This window comes from Lampetra planeri, chromosome 8, assembly GCF_965212315.1.
Source record: "Lampetra planeri chromosome 8, kcLamPlan1.2.h2, whole genome shotgun sequence".
NCBI lineage: Eukaryota > Metazoa > Chordata > Hyperoartia > Petromyzontiformes > Petromyzontidae > Lampetra > Lampetra planeri.
In genome coordinates this window covers 11,548,367-11,569,864 of record NC_136114.1, presented here as the reverse complement: position 1 = coordinate 11,569,864, position 21,498 = coordinate 11,548,367, and the positions used below count along the sequence as shown (strand labels likewise).

Genomic DNA, 21,498 nt, shown 5'->3' with positions numbered 1-21,498 from the left:
ATATAGGTGTTTTTGTAAGGGGATCCACGTCATACAAGCATTGAGAAGATCTGGAGCTTCATGTCGAGTGACAAGCCAGGTAGCTTTCACAGCATCAGGGAGCTGATGAAAGGTTAACACCACTCGACTGATTCGGAGTGAGGTCTCAAGCCAAACCAAAGCTGACCATGAGCAGTGTCTTGGTATATGAACTCCACCCTCTCCATAGCCCACCCCCGTGACAAGAGATTTTAGGGGGTGCAATGTTTGATTACAGTATGCCAGGGAAGGTGATTTGGTAGATATGGTAAGGCCCAATCTTTTTTTGACAAGCTCTAGGTTCTTCCTCAAATTGAGTGGCAATTACCAGTTTATCAGCATACATAGCATAACTTAGCAGTTGGGATCCATCTATTGACTACCCTGGCATTGATCTTCCTCCCTTTATATTTGTAAAAGATGGAACTTCCACTTGTAAACCTGTGGGATGCTTCTTGAAACACATTGTCAAAAAAGCTCGTGTTTGAGTTATAGAGCTATCCTTGACACACCTCCAAAGTGAAGGGAATGGCTTTAACTTCTTACCACAATGAAGGTTCTCATTGATCGTAAGTAGAGGGTCAGGAACATCCAAATTCACATTTAGACAAAACCCATAGCCATATTCTTGGTTCTTTAGAAGGGAAATAATAAAATAATCTAAATATAAAACAATATTTATATTTTATTATTTCCCTTCTACGTGACTTTACCGAAAGAACCAATAATATGAATCTCTGTAGTCACGAAAGCTTTAAATCAAACCCCATAGCCGTTTGATAGTTATTGTAGACCTTAAACAGGTGAAACAGCTGCAGGTTCTATTGAAATTATCTGAACCTCTGCTGTTGTAGATCGGCAGAGAATACAGTATAGTGTAGTATAGTGTCAGCATCATAACCCCTATTTGAATCTACATTGGGGCTTTGCAAGCTTATCGGTGTACCAGTACATTTTCTGGCACACCGAGGATGGAGACGGGAAATGTCCCAGTGCTGATGTTACAATTAATGTGCTATCTCCTTTATTATCAAGAAACACCACCAAGGCACCCTTCAAATGTTGCAGCACTTGTCCTGTTGTGATGACGTTACAGAAGGAAGTGATAATATTAACCTTATAAACTCCGACACATTACACAATTTGTGTGGTGTTAACACACCCCGTGCCAGGCGCTCATTTACGGCTGAGTCAACCTAGGGGAAGGTCTGCACATGTGCAGATACCACGTGTGGCTGCGGCTTGGGTTTGTGTGTCGTGGGGGAATGGTCCCGGACAAAATTGGAGCGCGGCTAACGCGTGGTTAGTAATAATGTGCCTAAAAAAAAAGAAAGGTTTAAATCATTGCATATTTCTTCCTGTGGCATGTGGATCAGAAACATGGAAAGTTGAAGTCAACCCCAGCAAAACGAATGAAGAACTTAAAAAAGCGAAGCTGTAAAGTGGTGCTCAAGATCAACAAGAGAAAAGTGATGTACAAGCTCCCGTCTATCAGGGGCACACAACCGAAAGTACATCATTGTGTGTGTGTGTATATATATACCTAGGACAGTTATTGAAAAGAGACTGAAATCAATGAAATAAAAAGGCGGATGAGAGTGGGTTGGTGTGCTTTTGGAAACGGCACACGATTGCGAAAAGCAACGTCATGTGCCGAAAGAAGCGTGTTCCTATTGCGTGATACCAGCTATAACGTGGATCAGAAACGTGGACATGTTTACAGAATGAAGTAAGGGGCCGTTCATAAATGACGTCACGCACCTAGGGGGGGGGGGGGTGGTCAGATATTTGTGACGATGTGTGACGAGGGGGGGGGGGTTGAGAAATGTGATGTCACATCAAAATGCGCAACTTTAAATAAATATAGACAACACGTTCTACTTAATTAAATAGACTTTTTAATAAACGATTTCTCCTACAACACCAGAGTGCAGCGCCACATTAAACACGCACTACCATGACAACAGTTTAAAGCGATTTGAAGCATGTTTTATATTTTTTTTGGGGGGGGGGGGGGGCAGAGCTTTGTGACGTCATATTTGAGGGGGGGTCTGACTTTTTAGGACGTCATGTGACAAAAGGGGAGGGGGGTCAAAAATCGTACAAAATCGCGTGACGTCATTTATGGACGGCCCCTAATGTATGTGTTGAACTTCTTTCGTACCGGGGGGGGGGGGGGACATGTAAGCATGGTACACTGTACATATATTGTGCAACTTAATGTAAGAAATATTGCTGCGTAGTGTGGCAACGTTCACGATTTGTAATCATGGTCATTGCACGTGCAGTGGTATTCTGGTTCGCGTGCGCGGTGTTGGATTACGCTGCTGACAAGGAATATAAATATCTATCAGGTCGATTCACCTTTACGCGACACATGCATCGACTCGTATTGCGTGAATCGATTTTTTCTTGTTGTTGTTGTTGCTATTAATGTACCGGCATATCTGCCCTCTCGCGTTAACGGTAACACACAAAGGAGACGCAGCCTAGCGCTTACAAACTACAGCGACTCATCTAGTTACGAACATTCGACTTACGAACTTTTCAGAGATACGCACAAACCTGTCTGTATGTCCAATTGCCTGTTCGGACCGAAGTGTCGTAAGTTCAAACGCCGCGCAATAGACGGCGGTGGTGGCGTCTACATCTGCAGAACACGAAGAGCCAGTGGCATCTACACGAAATTATATAACGTTTAAAGTCATTCCCCCGTGTTTAATGTACATGCCGCACAACATGTTTGGAATCGAAAGGAGTAAAGTTGGACTGACGAACAAATCGACTTACGGGCAGACCCTCTGGAATCCCACTCGTTTGTAAGTAGAGCGGTCCATGTACACACGTCACAGATGAGACAAAAACGACGACTGTACAGAAAACAATCGCACAGAATATCTCTAAAACGGTGTCTAGATCCACTCCCCGCCCCCTTTGAAAACAGAAACCGCTCCGTGCATTCAGCATCGACATTTTTTAAGCTTCCTCCTCCCGATTCTCCTCTTTCACGTGACTTTTTGCTCCCGGTTTTCTCTCCACTTTTCCACCCTGTTCCTACTTACATCCTTGATCTTTCTCTCTTCCCTTGCTACTTCCTTTTAACCCCCCCTCCCCCCCCATGCATTAAGCATCATTGACTCCACTCCACTGTGGTTTGTGCCATGCGCGCACGGAGTACGACAATGCTAAGGAAGGCGGTGGAAAGTGTTTACAAAGCAGAAGGACGGGAACGTGAGGGCAACGGACGCGATTGCTTCGACGAGACGACGGAGACCAATAAATAAGACGGTGACCAAAACAAGACGCCGGACGAGACGATGCAAATGTAGTGCGGGTTTTCACGAGAGTGGAGACAAACGGTTAGAAGCAAACACGTTTATTAACAATGGCTACGATACAGTGCGTAGCGAACCCTTAACACTTGAAGGGGTTATGGCCCCTTCACCCGCTGCCTAAGGAGGTACTGCCTCAGGACTGACGTGCCCTACTACTGGGGCTACGGTCTCTGGGTCCTCCGGCTAAGGGTGACTTAGGGGACGCTGGTCAGACCTTACCCAACCAAGGTACAGGTCCTGACCACTGGCCCGCTCGGTCCCAGCCCTTACAAGGAAGGCGGGTCAGGTGAGTCCCAGGGTCCTGAATAGCTGGGCTTCAGTCTTCAACTGGCTCCCGAGCCGTCCAGAGGTCCGGCTTTTATACAGCTCTGGAGGCGTGCCCGCCCCTCGCCACGCCTCCCTTCCAGAGAGTTCCGAGAGGGGATCCCAGGGGATCCCAGCGGCCCCGATGCCGGTCCGAGGTATTGCCCCTGGTGGATCTCGTTCGCAACTGCAGACAAATGAGGCCACATGCCATTTACAGCGTTACACATACGAGGAGGGACACGACCGGGGAGACGACGAATTAAAGAAGACAGCGCCCCAACACGCGACGTTCAGCTGAAACGCACACAAAGAAATCGACGGTACAAATGACACGGGACACGCATGCAGGCACACACAAACACACACGGTACGAAAGTGGAGAAGGATGATTCAAAACAAGTCACGCAGCAGCAGTAGCAACGACAACAAAGTTTCCCCCATTGGCATCGAATGCTGATTCTGAATCGTGCCATCATTGCAAGCGCGTTGTTATGTGTCTGCGTGAAAGTTCACAATATTCACTGTGTAATAGATTTAAAACATGTGATGGAGCATTACCACATGATACCATCAATATGTGAACGACTCTATATTCTAATGCAAGGATGAGAACTGAAAATACATTAATTGCTTCCAACATGTATTTATTCAAATATTTAATTGAAATATAACAATCAAACATAGAACAATTAAGTTAAATAAAAAAAAGTTATAATAATAAAAAATAAAACAATTCCAATAAGAAAGTAATCGGACTTTTCAAATCGCAAAAAAATCGCAGCCTTTGAGGTTTGCTAATCGCATTGTTTCAAATTGCGATTTCGATTTGAAATCGATTCATCGTTCAGCCCCATTATGAACCCGGCGACCCGAGTTCAACTCTCGCTCAGGGTCGACACCAGCGACGATTTATCTGAACCGGTCATGGGCCGCCTTCCTCTAGATCGACTCGGCCTCAAATGAGTACTACCTGCTGCGCTGTGTAGTAAACATCGCCACTGGGGAGTCAAAGGCGGCCGTCCATAAATGACGTCACGCGATTTTGGACGATTTTTGACCCCCCACCCCCTTCGTCACACGGCGTCACAAAAAGTCAGACCCCCCCCCCCTCAAATATGACGTCACAAAGCTCTGCCCATCCCCCCCCCAAAACAAACATGCTTCAAATCTCTTTAAACTATTGTCATTGTAATGCGTATTTAATGTGGCGCTGCACTCTGATGTTGTAGTAGAAAACATTTATAAAAAAAAGTCTATTTAATTACGTAGAACGTGTTGTCTATATGTATTTAAAGCTGCGCATTTTGATGTGACTTCACATTTCTCACCCCCCCCCCTCGTCACACATCGTCACAAATGTCTGACCCCCCCCCCCCCCCAGGTGCGTGACGTCATTTATGGACGGCCCCACATGTGCTCGCTAACAGCACTTGCCCCTATAGTCTGTCAAGGCTATAACGGGGGGGGATATTTTGCCTTCGTGACAGATGGTGGCGTGGTGGTGTGATGGGTGGGTGCGTGTGTGAGGAGTTGGCTCGCTCGGGTGTTTTCATGCTCTCACTGGGTTCGGGCTGACGGGTGGTGTGGTGGCTTAGGGGGGTTGGGGGTGTGTTGTGTTCACGTCATCTCTCTCCGACTCTCACTCACTCTCCAGCTCTCACCCTCTCACTGTCTCTCATTCACTCATTCTCTCACTCACCCTCTCACTCACTCACTCTCCAGCTCTTACTCACTCACTCTCTCTCACTCACTCTCTCTCTCACTCATTCACTCACTCACTCTTTCTCACTCACTCACTCTCTCACTCTCCCCCTCCAACTCTCACTCACTCACTCTCACTCACTCTCCAGCTCTCACTCATTCACCCTCTCACTCACTCACTCTCACTCACTCACACTCTCACTCTCTCACTGATTCACTCTCTCACTCACTCTCTCACTCATTCACTCTATCACTCACTCTCTCACTCTCCAGCTCTCATTCACTCACTCTGTCACACTCTCTCTCACTCACTCTCACTCACCCTCACTTACTCACTCTCTCACTCACTCTCACTTACTCACTCTCTCACTCACTCTCACTCACTCACTCTCTCACTCTCACTCACTCTCTCACTCTCCAGCTCTCATTCACTCACTCTGTCACACTCTCTCTCACTCACTCTCACTCACCCTCACTTACTCACTCTCTCACTCACTCTCACTTACTCACTCTCTCACTCACTCTCACTTACTCACTCTCTCACTCACTCACTCACTCTCACTCACTCTCACTCTCACTCACTCTCTCACTCTCCAGCTCTCATTCACTCACTCTGTCACTCTCTCACTCACTCTCACTCACTCTCTCACTCACTCTCCGGCTCCCACTCTCTCTCACTCTCCAGCTCCCCGCCTCCATCTCTCACTCATTCGTTCACACTCTTTTCTCCAGCAGCAACAGCAGCGTACACGGCAAGCGACCCGTCGTTAGTCCGTGCCGCGCGAGAGATAAGAAGGGCCATTTACGAGTGGCACGCCGACGCAAGTTACGACGTAATGGTCCAAAAGTCGCGCGGCGCGATGTGGGAAGAGACCTCCTCTGGATCGAGCCCTTTAACTCGGCTGAGCGGACACGTGTTCGCACGTGCCGGCCGCATCATCCCACCCACCCCACCCCCTAAATCGCACTCCTTGCGTATGAGAAGTTAAAATAGCCTCGGGTTGTCCTCCCCCTCCCCCTGTTCACTGTCGTTTCGAGTGCAGCAGCGAGATCTCCACGGTGTCAACGGGAGTGGTGGCCCCTTTTGAACGAGGGCGCTGCGTTTGCGCTTTAAAGATGATCGAGGCGATGGCACGCGCCGCTGTGCGAGCAGCAAGAATTCTGAGGCCGAGGCGAACTCATCACGTCAGGTCTGTCGCCTCCATTCACTCGATTATTTTAGTGTTTGTTTGTTTGTTTGGACAGCCTTCGTGTTTGCTCGGCGTCGCGAGCATTGCGATTTGGGATGTGCGGTGTCACTCGTGCCGGTTGACAAAGTTATTCAGAGAGCCTGCCTCCCTCCCCGCGCCCGCCTGTGTGTGTGTGGGTGTTTTGGTGGTTTGAATAACTCCTGCCTAATGCTGTGCTAAACACAGAGTAAGTGTGCTGTGATTATTTGCCGCGAGTTAATTCGTTTGACTATGTTTACGCGTGTACGTTGCATGTCTGTGTACACGGCATCTCTTGTTCACATTGCATGTCTGTGTACATGGTATCTTCTTCTTGGTTCTTTCGGTAAAGTCACGTAGAAGGAAAATAATAAAATAATAAAAATTTTACTTCATAAAATACAAATATTATAATATAATAACTTTTTTGTATTTTTATTATTTTATTATTTTCCTTCTACGTGACTTTACCGAAAGAACCAAGAAGATGCATCCCTGCAGTCACGAACGCTTTAAATCGAAATACATGATATCTCTTGTTCACATTGCATCTCTGCCTACATGGCATCTCTATTTACATTAAATCTCTGTTCACGTGGCATCTCTGTTCACATGGTAGCTCTGTGCCATGCACTTATCTCAGAGATGTCGGCGATCTTGACATTTCCTGCTGTTTCAGAGTCAGAATCTTTATTTAGACTTGGAGGAATCCGTAGAGCCACGAAGCTCTTGTTCAGAGATGTCCAGTATTGGCGGGTCAGCAAGTTACAACGGCAAACATTACGAAAACAACAGCAACCAATATATGATAATACTCAATGACTTTGCATCAAATGCTCCCAGTTTCATCCAGTTCAAAATAGTTACGTAATTTAAGAGTATCTCTTGGCTTCCAGTTGTACCGATAATGTTGTCGGTAAAAAAAAACTAATTCAATCTCTTGTTTGCTCATTGCATGTCCGAGATAAATATAACGTTGCCTTTCTCAAATTAGTCTTATTTATTTTCTTCCAGTACTGCTACAATCCAAAATACATTGATGTCACTCGTCTTATGATTGTCCGTGGCATTTTTGAACATCCTTAAAAAAAACGAATTTCTGTTGCTTTCAGTTTTCTTTTGTCGAGACTTTGAAATTGTCCAGACCATAGAACAGATCACGTGTAACAAACACTGCAGCAGTATTCTCATTCTCTTCATTAATGCCCAGGCTAAAACAATTTTATTTAGACACGCTGGTAATGTTGCTTTTCATTTCTACATTTTCCAAAAGCCGTTTAGCGTCATCATTTTAATCCCGATCCTCACTCACGTAACACTCCACTTAGTTATGTCTCTGCAACAGATGTTGTTGGTTGTGTAGCGAACTGCAGCATGGCTTTCGTTCTAATAATTTACCTTGAGCGCCCAACTTTGGAAGACTTCTTAGATTAGAGGACATGGGACATATATCACGTATAATGTAGAATACGTGTGTATTACAGTACAGTGCACTGAGTGAGGGTGATACGGTGGTCACCAGAGTTCGATTCCCAGCAAAGATCAACAGTGGCGAAATCGATTTTAACCCCTCTTCCCCGTGACCCTCACAGCGTGAAGGGGAGGCCTTCATCCAGCAGTGGATTGATAAGGAGCTGTAAATTATTATAGTACACGAGCTCTACCTACAGCACGGGATTATACACTGCAATAAAAAAAATGTAAACTACTTCTAAGGCAAAGTTATTGAGGTGTGAACTATTATCCGGGCAAATTTCCGAACTTTGGACTGAGAAGGCAGTCAAGCATCCCTTGAGAGCCAATGGGACTTTCCCAGATAAATGACACATATTGTAATTCTTAACCATACTCGTTGTGCTGACAATTGTAAATGATTTGAAGCATAGGACTGCATGCATACGTTGATATATGCATGCCAAATCACAAACCTACCAACAATTAATGCATTCCAAATTTACTTTCGGTCTGTGAATGTATCGGGGGTCCAAAGTACTGTACAGTACTACATCTGGCGTTTCACAAACAACAGTAGCACTGACATCTGCCTCTTATCTGCTGTTTACCAGATATGCACTGCTAACAGAACATTCCAGGACATTGCACTGTGAACGCATTTCAAAGTTCTCTTGAAAGCCCACACCGGGTTGAGCGTGGGTGACCAATGTGCACAAACAGATCATCACAGTGCCGTGGAGCTATGTGGTGGTGGATACATAGAGCTGTGTCTCGATATGCATTGTTGTGCTTTGTTTCTGTGCTCCCACATTTGTGCTCACCAGCTTCGAGCCACACTGACCGGCATGATGACATGGTCAAACGACTCCCTCAACCCATGCGAAATGGGGAGGTCTTGGTCCAGCAGTGGATCGAAAGACGGCTATACATATTTAGCAAAACATCTTAGAAAAAGTTGCCCGAGATAACCTGGGGATGTGGAATAGGAATTATTTACACAGTTGGGTAAGGGGCAGATATTTCCAATGTGCTTACGACAAATGGCGACCTTTTGCACCATGCTTTCAATGCTGAGACTCAGTGCCACTCAGTTTACTACCGATGAATAAAGCACAGTCGTCCATTGATCATTAGTTATGCGGGGCTGTAGATTAAATTGCACATTTTAAACAAATATAATAGTGGTGTATCTGTTTGTGTACCCAATGGATTACAATTTAGTATCAAATTATTCACCTTAGCCACATCAATGCAGTCGTGAAGTATGTTGTTTTTACATTTTGGCAATGATATTTAAATTTACCAGAACTACTTTTAACTTAGTAATATATAGATTAGGTATTTTATGGATTTTTTTTGCTTTAAAGTGTAAATTTAATCTGTAATGTTCCCCATCCATTAATGTCAAACCATATTTGCAATGTGCATGCTTATCAAGAATTTAGCAGTTATCTTTAAAACAACGCAATGTTTATTGTACGATAGAATTTAGTTGGTCTGACAAGAACATCCATCTTCTGACAGCTGTGCCTAATGTGTTTGGCAGGTGTGGGAATGTAAGGAGCCTGCACATTTCAAGAACTTGCTCAAGAAGCTGTCGGGATATTTTTTCCGACAAGGATAAAGTGACCGGCGATGGAATATGTATGAAGGCGGTCGCTGCGCAGAAAGCGCAGCTCAACCTCCGATCGGAGGTATCGCCCGAGATGCGACGCTGGGCGTACGAGTGCTGCCGGGAATATCTCGCTGGGACGTGGAAACACATCAGCGAGGATGACTTCATCATCAGCGTTGTCACGTAATTGAAGCCTCACATACTCACTATTTTTCATCAAATGTATTACAACTATGAAATAGCGCCACTGCTAGTGATTACATATCGCAACAAAGTTCTTATCATTCAGAAACAACAACAGCAACTCTTTCAATCTATATCGCATCTAAGTGCAATCGCAGCTCAATATAAATCTAGATTTGAAGCTTTCGTGACTGCAAGGATTCATACTGTTAGTTTTTTTCAGTAAAGTCACGTAGGTAAAAAATGAAATAAAAATTTATACAAATAAAATAATAATAATAATAATAAAAATAAAAGAATAAAAATATTTTATTTCTTTTATTTTTATTAATTTTTATTTCATTTTTTACCTACGTGACTTTACCGAAGAAACTAAGAGTACAGCTCAATATAGTTTACTAAAATGGGAGAAACAAAAAATACATTCAGGTAGAAGTTGGTGGGATGGGAGATTGGTGGTCACGGCAGGGAAACGTGGAAGGGAGGTGAAAGAGAATACAATCTCAGCACAGACGGAGATGAAGCACCAGGGCTTAGCACCAAGAATGATCCCCAGGAACAGCTGGGGCAGCAAGGTCAGCACCAGTCAGTTTGAGGACATCCACAGGAGGCCCTTCACTAAATGAGTCCCAGGTTATCCGTGGGGGTCTAGGGCCCATTCACAAGCGAGTCTCAGGGCATATATTACGCACATTTCAGGTTAAAAATAAAAACCCAATTGTCACTACTTCTAGACTATTTCACTCAATCTTATGACCACACACCTATAGAATAGGTATTTTTTATTAATTGAATTTCATTTCTTGAATCTTTGAATAACCTTGAATGCAATATATATCTTGCACAAACTTGGCTTTCCTTGACTGTTAAGTTCTCACTTGAAACAAAATGGTGGAGCGGTGGTGGAGTGATTTGTGCACCGTGTTCCAAACCCAGCAATTGCCAGCTACGGCTGATATGAGCGACGAGTGAAATCTGAACCGGTCCTGGTCCACCAGTCAGCACTAACCAGCATGGTGAAATATAGTTAAACAATCCCCAAGACCAGCATGGTGTGGGTAAGCCTTCGTTTTGGATTGGCAAAGGGCTGTAAATTATGACTTTATTCTTCATGCAAAATTCCCTCATTATTCATCCACTTGCTATTTTGGCTATCCGTGAATTACATCTGGAACTCTAAATGGCTGCATTGAGATAGAGACAGATAAAGTGATGAGAGAGAGTTAAACGAAACTTTTTTTTTTATTTTACCAAGTATGGCCCACTGAGCTCTATAGCTCTTTTTCAGATGTGACCTGACCACAAATAATAGCTCTACGAAATGGCTTATCATGTGGAAATTTATAGCAGCCAAATACTTTAAATACATGTTTCTAAATGTGGAGGAAAAAATCAGAGGACCCGGAAAAAAATCCGTGCGACTACGGGGAAAACATGCAAACTCCAAATATACAGGCATCGGGGTCATGATCGAACCCACGGCCTCCTGTACACCAGGCGAGGAGGTTAACATCTCATCAGCAAAGATGGCCACAAGATATGGCTGTGCCTGTAAAGTATTCAGTACCATCACTTGTGTTTTTCATTTGAAATTTGTCGTGACGCACTCAGAGATACTAGGAGTAGGAGGCACTTTATTTATTAACAGCCTTCACTGTCCACAATAAGCAACTACAGCTCCCAGTCAGGACAGCTGGCAGACTGCCTGACTGACGACGCCAAGAAGGTGAAGATGTAGACGGAGTCTCCACCAGCACGACGGGATCCCACTCCAGGTGACAGCCCTGAGCCTTCGTTCGGGGTCCCCTTTTATCCTCCCAGCGTGGCCTCGCTCTGCCCCAGCCACGCCCCCCTTCTAGAACCCACTAGCGGGTTCCCGGGCTTACTTCACGTGCCCCCTCTGTAACATTTCCCCTACATCACGTGACCTCTGACAGAGAGTGCTGCTGCAACTGCAAATTCCCTTCTCTGCCAGAAACCCACGCTATGCTACGTAGTGACCCATTCCATGTCACTACACATTTGTGAATGCTCTTTTCTCTCATCCCATGTCATCGCACAGTGGTGGATTGAGTAACCTGCTGTACACGTGCATGCTGCGTTCTGATGTGCCAAGCATGGGAGGGGAGCCACGGCAAGTCCTCCTGCGCATGTACGGAGCCATTCTGCAGGTGGGGCCCTAACGTGTGGTCACGTGCTTACACACACATATATACACGGTGGTACCGATTGGCAAGAGGTTGTACTCAATCCAATTAAAAGTTCACAAATACCACATGTACCTTGTGCTGTGAATGTGTGGGTGCAGGATCCTCGTTCGCTTGTGTTGGAGAGTGTAATGTTTGCCACGTTGGCCGAAAGGAAGCTGGGACCTGCACTGTACGGGGTCTTTCCAGAGGGCCGGCTGGAAGAGTTCATACCGGTACGAATGTCCACCCATGACAGCGGTCCAACAACTTGAATGAAAACAACCAAGGAAGCAACAACAGCATTCCCATGGCATGTGTCTTCATCCATTTCCAGCACATGGAGTTTTCTGAATCCAAGGGTTGTTGGTAATAGCTCTCCAATTCTTTATGGCATTTATGTGTTGATGTTTCCATATGATGACTTTAATATCGAGACGTTTTCCGACCTATGCTGTCCACAAACTAAACCGTATTTTTTTTCTTTCATTAAAGAGTAAGCGACTCAGCTGCGTGGATCTCAGGGACCCAGACTTATCGGCACTGATTGCGTGCAAGATGGCACAGTTTCATTCTATGAAAGTGCCCCTCAACAAGGAACCCAAGTGGCTGTATGAGAGCATAGAAAGGTAATCATTTGTGTTGCTGATTAAATTATTATCAATGGTAATGACTCATCGTTCTTGTTATGCTTATGAATGTTATTATTTAGTCATGTCTTGCCAAAATATGTTCATTATTACTCTTTGGGTCTTTCGGTAAAGTCACGTAGATAGAATAATTATAAAATTATAAAATAATAATGCTCATTATTGTCTTCCAAAAAATATGACCTGTCGCTTTAACACCACTGTCGAATCATCCTTTATCTTGGATGAACTCAACCATAAACACAACACAATGGCATAAACTGCACCCAACTCACCAAACTTGCTATGTAAAGCATAGGGGCATGTCACGATACAATAATTAATCGATTGACATTACTTTTTAAACTCACGAGACCAGAATCGAGATGTGCGTGTGAAATAAATAGACAGCTTATGCGAATTGTAGATGCTCATGTCCCACTCTTACCACCGTGGGGCGCCACTGTGACGAGGTGTTAACTACCTCGCCTGGTATATCGGAAGTCGTGGGTTCGACACCGACTCTGATACCTGCGTTGAGGTGTGAAACACGACACGAAGGCAGACGTTGTCGGGGCTGATACCAAACGGTTTATTAAGGGATTTCGCCTAGCTTTTGGGAAGGGCTAACACAAGCCACTGGCTAAGCTCAATCTCCCCAGGGGAAGGGTACTGGGAAATCCAGACGCCTTCCAGGCTAACGGGCTCTTCCCACAGCGCTGACGGACGGTTCATCCAACTCGGCCAGCCGGGTAAAGTAGCCCCCCCCTAGCCTAGTGCTATTTCTCCCTTACCCTGGGCCCCCACTTCCCCACCGCTCACGTTCCCGGTTCCCTGGCGAAGACCTCGCCTATGTCACCGGTCCCCCCTCAAATACCCCGAGGGGACATGACGTCACTACTCCCGAGGCGAGTGTGACATCTCGTCATCACTCTGCTCCTCAACACCTGTATATTTGGAGTTTGCATGTTCTTCTCGTGGACGCGTGCATTTCCTCCGGTTTTCCCCTCCACATTTAGAAACATGCATTTCGAGTATTTGGCTGCTATACATTTCCACATGATAGGCGACTTCATTGTGCTATCATTTGTGGCCGGGTCGCTTCTGAAAAAGAGCTATATGGCTCGGTGAGCCTTATCTGGTTAAAAAAAATAGCTTAGCAAAATAGTTTATGATGCGAACAAAACTGAAAAAAAATCATGAGGGGGGGGGGGGGGTTGAACAAGACAAACAGAACATGTTCTCAAGTCGAATCGTGACCCCCAAATACAGCAATGACAATTCATCAGATCACTGGGAATGTTTAACAACTACACGGCCCTTAAGCTTTCAGTATGAGCTTTATCTGCAAAAACACACACTATATGTATCATTGTAGGCTTAATCACAGCATGGAATGCCCACCATGGGTGTTGGTTAAAGTCTGCTGTCACAAATCGTAATTGGCCAACGGTTGGGTTACTTTTAGTTTTTGTCTTTGCAGGTACCTCAAGCAGGTTATGAAACTGGATTTCTCGGAGAGCTCCAAAAAGATGAAATATGACGACCTACTTGCCTGTGACTTGCCAAATGAGCTACAAAGATTAAGGTAGAAGAGCAAGCAAGCATACGGGACAATCGTGCAGAGTAATTTTCTCGTTCGGTTGCTCTGTTACATGATTTCAAGAATGCGAAACATCTATTTATGTATTTTATTCTATAAAGTTTAAGCCTCGTTGCAGATAATGGGGGTACATGATAATTGTTTTTTTACCCTTCTATCTGGCAACAAAACTGACACCTTTTTTACAAGGAGTCATGTTTGCATGGACCACAATACCTGCAGTCGGAATGCAAACAAAAAAGATAACTCTGATAATGATATGCACTGTCCTTGAAGTTGATTGGTCCACACCCGAGACAGCTTTCCTGAGAACCTAGTCTTACATGGTATTGGACCAGAAGGAAAGCTGTCTCGGGTGTGGACCAATCAACTTCAAGGACAGTGCATACATTATCAGAGTTGTGTTTTTTGTTTGCATTCCGACTGCAGGTATTGTGATCAATGCAAACATGACTCTTTGTAAAAAAAGGTGTCAGTTTTGTTGCCAGATAAAACGGTAAAAAAAACAATTATATTTTTCTACTGGCAAATGAGGTTCCAATAATGGGGGTACATTTTCCTTTGTCATTTTGTGTTTTCAGAGATATTCTCAACGCTACACCATCCCCAGTTGTGTTTTGCCACAACGACTGTCAGGAAGGTAAGTCGTTGTTTCTGTAATGCAGATGTCTTGGACAAATGAAAAATTCGAAATCATTGGGTGGGGAAGTACATCTGCTTTGCAAATGACCTGAGCAGAGCTCCTCCTTAATTTTCAGGAAATATTCTGCTCCTGGACGAAAGCTCTGAGAAAAGCAAGAAGCTTATGATCATAGACTTTGAATACTGCAGCTATAACTACAGGTTTGATTGCATTTCACAGAGTGTGTGTGTGTGTTCTGCAAATGCTTCATGTCTAGGAGAACTTAATTACCAGCTTGACGCCCAGCTAAAACCGATATGCTGACAAAGGGCAATTATGTAGCTTGCTACAGAACCTTGATTTAGCTTTGTGTGCCAGAGGTTCGTGGTAAGCCCACTTATTTTTCTTCTATGCATAAAGTTCCATTACATAGGATTCTCTTATGGGATTTTATCTCTCCATATGTTCTTCTATTTCGTCTCCTGACATGTAGAATTAGCAGCATTAACAAGGGTAAATAATGTTATGAATGTATACGTCTATTCTCCAGTCACATCCACTATCCTCATGTCATTCCACCACATCCTTGCATCGCACCCTCCTAGGCCCCTTCTGCCCTCCACTTATCGCAACCGTTCTTCTGAACGAGTTTCCCAAACCAAATCATTACAGTAAGCCCACCGCTGGAATAAATTATAGTGGAATTGCAGTTGTGTCAAGCAAGAGGTAATCAATTGAATTTGTTCAGTGACCGCTCAATAGGTTTCCCCATGTCCCAGCGGAATACGACTGATGAATGCAAATTGCATGCATGGCCAGCTGCCTTGCGTGGCAGGTTTAAAGCAGGAGGTGACATATGGGTGTGGGGTGGACTGTCTGCAGAGGGGGGGATGCTTTGTAATCAATACTGACGCCTGCATGTCTCTCTTCAGACCTTTAGAGGACATGCACGTGGAGGGGATTATCTGTGGGAATGCGGTTGGTTAACCTTTATCGTGTGTGTGTGTGTCGTTCACAGGGGATTCGACATTGGGAACCACTTCTGTGAGTGGATATATGACTACGCCTGTGACACTTGGCCCTATTTTCATTCGAATGCGAAGCGGTACCCAACTCTTGATCAGCAGGTGCTCTGATGAACCGTTTCATTTTGTCAATTTGCTATTCTTTAAGTATGCCGTTCACTCTGCGTCTCGGGCATTGTGCCGAATTAGCACTCTATTGCATCAGATTGTAGTGTTTGACAATGATTCATTATTAATGTAATTGGCCCAACGTTCCACTGTTAAACCCTCTCGCAATTTATTCTTGGGGCTCAGTGGATTTTTCCTGAAGAAAATAAAATGCTATCGCATTACAACAGCGCAGAAATTGTTAAAAAATTTGATCAAAGATATGCAAATAATGATTTTCTGTCTCACAATTTGATGAATTCTCATGATTCAGGAATGTAATTCAGGAGGTTATTTACATCGTTGTGGGTAATGCGTCGCGCCTGGGGTGGCTGCTGGTGTCGTAGATCCAAATTGCGTAAATGTACAAAATGAAAAAGAATAATTAAACACGTGCATCAATGTGCATGCCGTGAGCCTAAGAATATATGATACTTGAAGAAGCGATGTCTCGACAGGCCTGTAATTTTGTTTTCACCTCTCGCAGACTCATTTCCTAAGGAACTACATCATGGAGAACCAGGGGAGAGAACACAACATTTCTGCAGCGCAATCTGACAAGCATGTAGCACAGATGCTGTTTGAAGTGAATCGGTGAGAGTACACGTGAACATTACAGCCAGCAGAGTCGGTGCTGATTTAACTGGTTTTCATTTCACCTTTTTAATCGAATAAGTGTAATTTGTTTCAAATTATTGGTAGTCGGAAACTATTAGGATGGATAAAAATGCATGCATCCTTACAAAAGCTGTACACTGCTCATGAACCTGATGTAATTTATATACATGAACACATGTTGATTTGATAAGCTACACTTGACAGCTTCCATTCTACCATGGTTATAATCAGGATGCTACTGCAACAAAAATGATGTGTAGATCATTAACACATGTCACGAAAGAGAAAACTCTTCCCTATTGAAAATGAATGATTCAACTTGGTGAAGGATAGGCAAATAACCCCACGTGGTGTGGGGAGGCTCCCCTTTCAGCAGTGGATTAATAAAAGGGCTGTACACGAACGTACCGATACTTGTTTAATTGCTCAAGCTGAGTTATTTTCTCCTTCTAAGTCAGTTATCCTTTTATTGGAATGAGCAATGTGATTAATCTGCTGTGCTGTTGTAGTGATCACAGTTGCATGAATTAGTCGTTAAATGCAGTGCTGCCCAGAGGATGGGTGGGGGAACAGGTGGGGGGTTTAAGGTTCGGGGGGGGGGGGGCAGGGCATGGGCAGGGGGGGGAACAAAATGAGCAATTAGCTCTGGGATTCACAAAAAGGAAGAGCCCATGATGGACCGAAATTTTTCTCACTTTTAAAGGGGCTCCACATGACATTCCGCCCCGGGCTTCCAGCCCCTCTGGGGTGACCCTGGTTACATTTGCAAACACTTTTTTTTTCTCTCTCCTGAACTCTTCACTGCTTCTTGTGCGCCTGTGCACCGCGTGCAGGTTCGCTCTGGCATCACATTTCTACTGGGGCCTCTGGGCAATCCTTCAGGCCAAGATGTCGTCCATCTCCTTTGGTTACTTGGTAAGGGCAGCAATTCTGTATGGCACTTTGCAACCGCACTGTTGGCAATTAGCACCTTTTATTTATTTATTTTGGAAGTTCACTTACGTTCTTGTTCAAAAAAACAGCTTGATGGTAGAAATATTATTGTTTACAGGAGTATGCTCAAGATCGATTCAAGATGTACTTCACACAGAAGCGGGACATGGAAGGCTAGTGTGTTTTATGAAAAAACAGCACTGTGTGTTATAAATGTATGCCTGTAATTGGAATTATTTCAGTGTAAATAAATGTTAAATGGACATTTTATTTTTTTAGTTTTCCCTTATCGCAATCATAGCCCGAATCCAAAATTTAACTTGCCCTAGAAAAATGTTTGCCAGTTCACTGCTGGATGAAGGTCTGGAAATGGTTAAAGGCTAATATCAATGTTGAGCAATATCTGAACAAATCTGCAACCTGCAATGACCAGCATGGTGCAGTATGGTCAACGACCTGCATGATTGACATGGTGTGGGGAGGCTTGCATCCAGGAGTGGAGTGACAAGAGATAGTGCATTATAAATGAAGGACGAAATCATTTTTATTTCGGTCTATCTTACAATATTGTATACCAATGATCAAGCTGCAATTACATGTTAAAATATCTATATATCTATAATGTATTCCTATTAATAGCTTTTATAGAAAGGTTAAAACAATTTGTTTTCTATTTTGGCATGTCCAAAATGCTACTAATTACAGTTCATAGATCAGACCAGTCCTTTGGAATCTGTAACTTTTGGAATTTGGGAAGCTGTACAGTTATTTGCACACTAAATGTGTTGGTGAGTTACACCGTTCTTGCACGTGTTGTTTAAGAATGGCTGACATATACTCAACCGTACTTGTTGCTTGAACACAATGAAAGAGCATTTACAGCTCTTGTTCTCTGATGTGTTTTTGGTCAGTACCGCGAGTTGTTCGGCAAAATGTACGACGTTCCACTCTTTGTGCTGCCAGCATCTTCGGGAAGTGAAATGGAGGGCATCGTGCCGAACAAACACAGTATAAACCCTAAAGCACATCAGAGAACTATGTAGCACAACCACATGCAGTCTCATTTATATTTGTTTCAACAAACTATTAACAGTGGAGAGGCTTTATCCAGTAGGGCATTAACACAAGCATCTATTTAATAAAGAAATTACGTAGAATGATCATAATCCTTTTATAACCTAAATCTCTCTTTAAAAGGTTGTATATACTGTAAATGATAAAGGTGCTCTTACATGTAAAAAATATATTCCAAAAGTGTATTTTATAAAGAAAAAACGTTAAAAACATAATTTATGGGTGTCATGGCCAAATGTCTATTATTGCTCATAGATAAGAAAGAGCAGCCCTATGGGATCTGTTATTTACAATCTGAAACTGTACAGCCAATTATGTTGGTTAGTTATGCTCAATATATACTATCTGCTCAATGATAGTTGCTGCTTCGATCACAAATAATCTCAACTATTTTACATTTGCTTAACACACTGACTTAAAATAACCATCAACATTTACCCTACAATACAACGTTGTATATCTGACTCGCTGGAGGCTGTGGAAAGGTAAAATACTATGATGCGAACATTAAACAAAATCTAAGTTGCACGTTGCACAAATGAGCGTATTGGCGGTACACAGGTGAGCGGTATATAAAAAGCAATTTTTAACAAGAATTATCTTTTTTTCGGCGATTCGAAACCCTGGTCAAAAAATGTTGCGTAGTGGTGCGTCAAAATCGGTTATCGCGATGTCGAAGCAGTCGAAAGACGAATGTCGGTTCAGATTTTGAATTTAGACTGCTGTATGATGCATTGGTGTACCGCCAAAACGTCCACATACTGCCCTGGCAGTTAATTGATCATAAGGTGGATGTGCGACATACCGTGTTAACTCCCGACTGTCAGCAATTTCCTTAAAGATTACTTTCATCTTTACGGTGCATTCTCATATTTTTGTTTTATAATTCATAAAATCCACGAGTATTATTGTGTCCGATTTACATGTACTGTACATATATTCTCTAATTAAATTCAGTAGTCGTATTCAATTGTGATACGTTCTACATTGGTTTAATGATATCAATTAAGCCCTGTCCAAACAAACCTTTTACTGTTCATTAAAATCTGGGCAAGTCAAAATGTTTGCTTCAATAATGTATGATTTCATAATTTAGCCTGGGCAATAACACACAGAAGGCTGTCCGAGGTGATTAAACATTTTACACACGGTACATATGTTCATAAAAACTTAGTGATTGTTTTCCTACATTTATTTTTAGATACTCAACGTGGCTTATATATTAGCCAAATGTGGTCTTGCGAAAAGGCACGTGCTCAATGTGTGTGTAATCCCCCTCGTTATGTGTTGGTTTTTACACATATATTCCTTCGGGTTTCCTCTCCCAAGCCAAACTCTCATTTTGGGAATTGGCCAAATCATGTATAGGCAGGAACACCTCTTGTAATCAAGTCTTGATACTCAATGGCATTATTATTTAGATAATTCGTGGCTGGGAAACGTGTTAGGAGAACCTCATATATAATCCATATCCTGTAAATGAGACGCTATTTTGGGATGCTGCGTTGGCAGTGGCCCACAAGCACAATTGCAGTAGGGCCGTTGCCCGAAACGTCATCTATCTTTCTTTTAAAGCAGTAATATTGATGAATGTGTTGAGGTAATGTGGGGTCAAATCTACAGCTCTTTTGTAAATCCAACTGCTGGATGAAGGCCCCTCCCTATGCTGCCGTGGTCACGGGGATTGTTTCACCACACTTTCTCTTTCATTAGTGTGGGTTGCAAGACGCGGGCAACTAGTACGTGGGAACATAGTAACAGTACACAGTGAAAACAACTCTGCACTGCCCCCCATTGTTCACAGCGTAGCCCTGAGCAACCTACAACACCACCATCGTCGTGCATGGTGATCAACCCGGCATAGCTTCCGAGATCTAATTGGTACGGGCACATTCGTTCTTTGGCCATACGTACTGTGAAAGGAGTCTTGTAATCGGAGGGAAATGAATCACTAACTTGACTGAACGTTAAAAGAGAATGCAGATGGATTGTGAGTGATGTAGATACCATTGTCAAAGGATCATCATGGGCATTCTTCATGGAGCAGACTTGATCCAGCAGTGGGCTGATCCGCCCCTACTGGACATCCGTGGTAGAGAGCTTTGTTGCTCATCGGATTCCTCCAGTATAAATATTCGGATGACTGAAAATGGTTTCGTTTGGCAGGTGTACAGCGCATATTTTTGTAAACCAAATGGATTAAAAGGTGAATTTTTGGAAAAAAAATAATTACAGGCATGAACCTAGAATAAAAACTCACCACCCTCTACATTATTACTTCCTTGTAACAAATTATACACATTAGCCTGATGATCATACTCTTTGGTTCTTTCGGTAAAGTCACGTAGTTAGAAATAAAATAAAACAAATCCTGCAGTCACGAAAGCTTTAAATCAAGCTTGATGATCTTTATACCAGAATGGGCAGATAGACGATCGCACTGTGTTTTTAGCAGTATTAATGGTGTATGCACAGTATATACTTTATTCAAATATAGACAAAACCAAATATTTTAAACGTGCATGCTAAATATTTGCATTTCAAATAGACGCACACGCATTGTTCCACGACAGTACAGTGTTGTTCATGGTGTGCACAGGATGAACATTCCGTAAACTGTCAACTTTGTTGAATATACATTTCAGCCAAAGCACGGCCAATGTTTGTTGTTGTTTTATTTCTACCGGATTGATTGATTTTGCTTCGTAGAAGGGCGCCACCAGGTGGATATGCAAGGTGGTGGGAGGCGAAAGCCAAAAACGCGGCGTTGTGAAGAAAAAAAGGGCGGTGGTTGTTGGTGGTGGGTGGTGGTTGTTGGTGGTGGGTGGTGGTTGTTGGTT

At 43.5% G+C, this 21,498-nt stretch overlaps 1 protein-coding gene across 2 annotated transcripts; it reads left to right on the top strand.

The window, feature by feature from the left end:
* Positions 1–5,910: 5,910 nt before the first annotated feature.
* CHKB (choline kinase beta) lies at positions 5,911–21,313 on the top strand. Of its 2 annotated transcripts, XM_078597022.1 has the most exons (12): positions 5,911–6,550; positions 9,570–9,821; positions 11,884–11,992; positions 12,130–12,243; positions 12,503–12,636; positions 14,120–14,224; positions 14,821–14,879; positions 14,998–15,082; positions 15,880–15,988; positions 16,521–16,627; positions 17,485–17,566; positions 17,703–21,313. In XM_078597022.1, the coding sequence occupies exons 1-12, from the start codon at positions 6,477–6,479 to the stop codon at positions 17,760–17,762; spliced, it is 1,290 nt and encodes a 429-aa protein (XP_078453148.1). In that variant the 5' UTR covers positions 5,911–6,476; the 3' UTR covers positions 17,763–21,313. The 2 variants fall into 2 exon arrangements, with proteins under 2 accessions (XP_078453148.1, XP_078453149.1); XM_078597023.1 differs by lacking the exon at positions 17,703–21,313 and having other exon boundaries at positions 15,880–15,905; positions 17,485–17,572.
* The last annotated feature ends 185 nt before the right edge of the window (positions 21,314–21,498 follow it).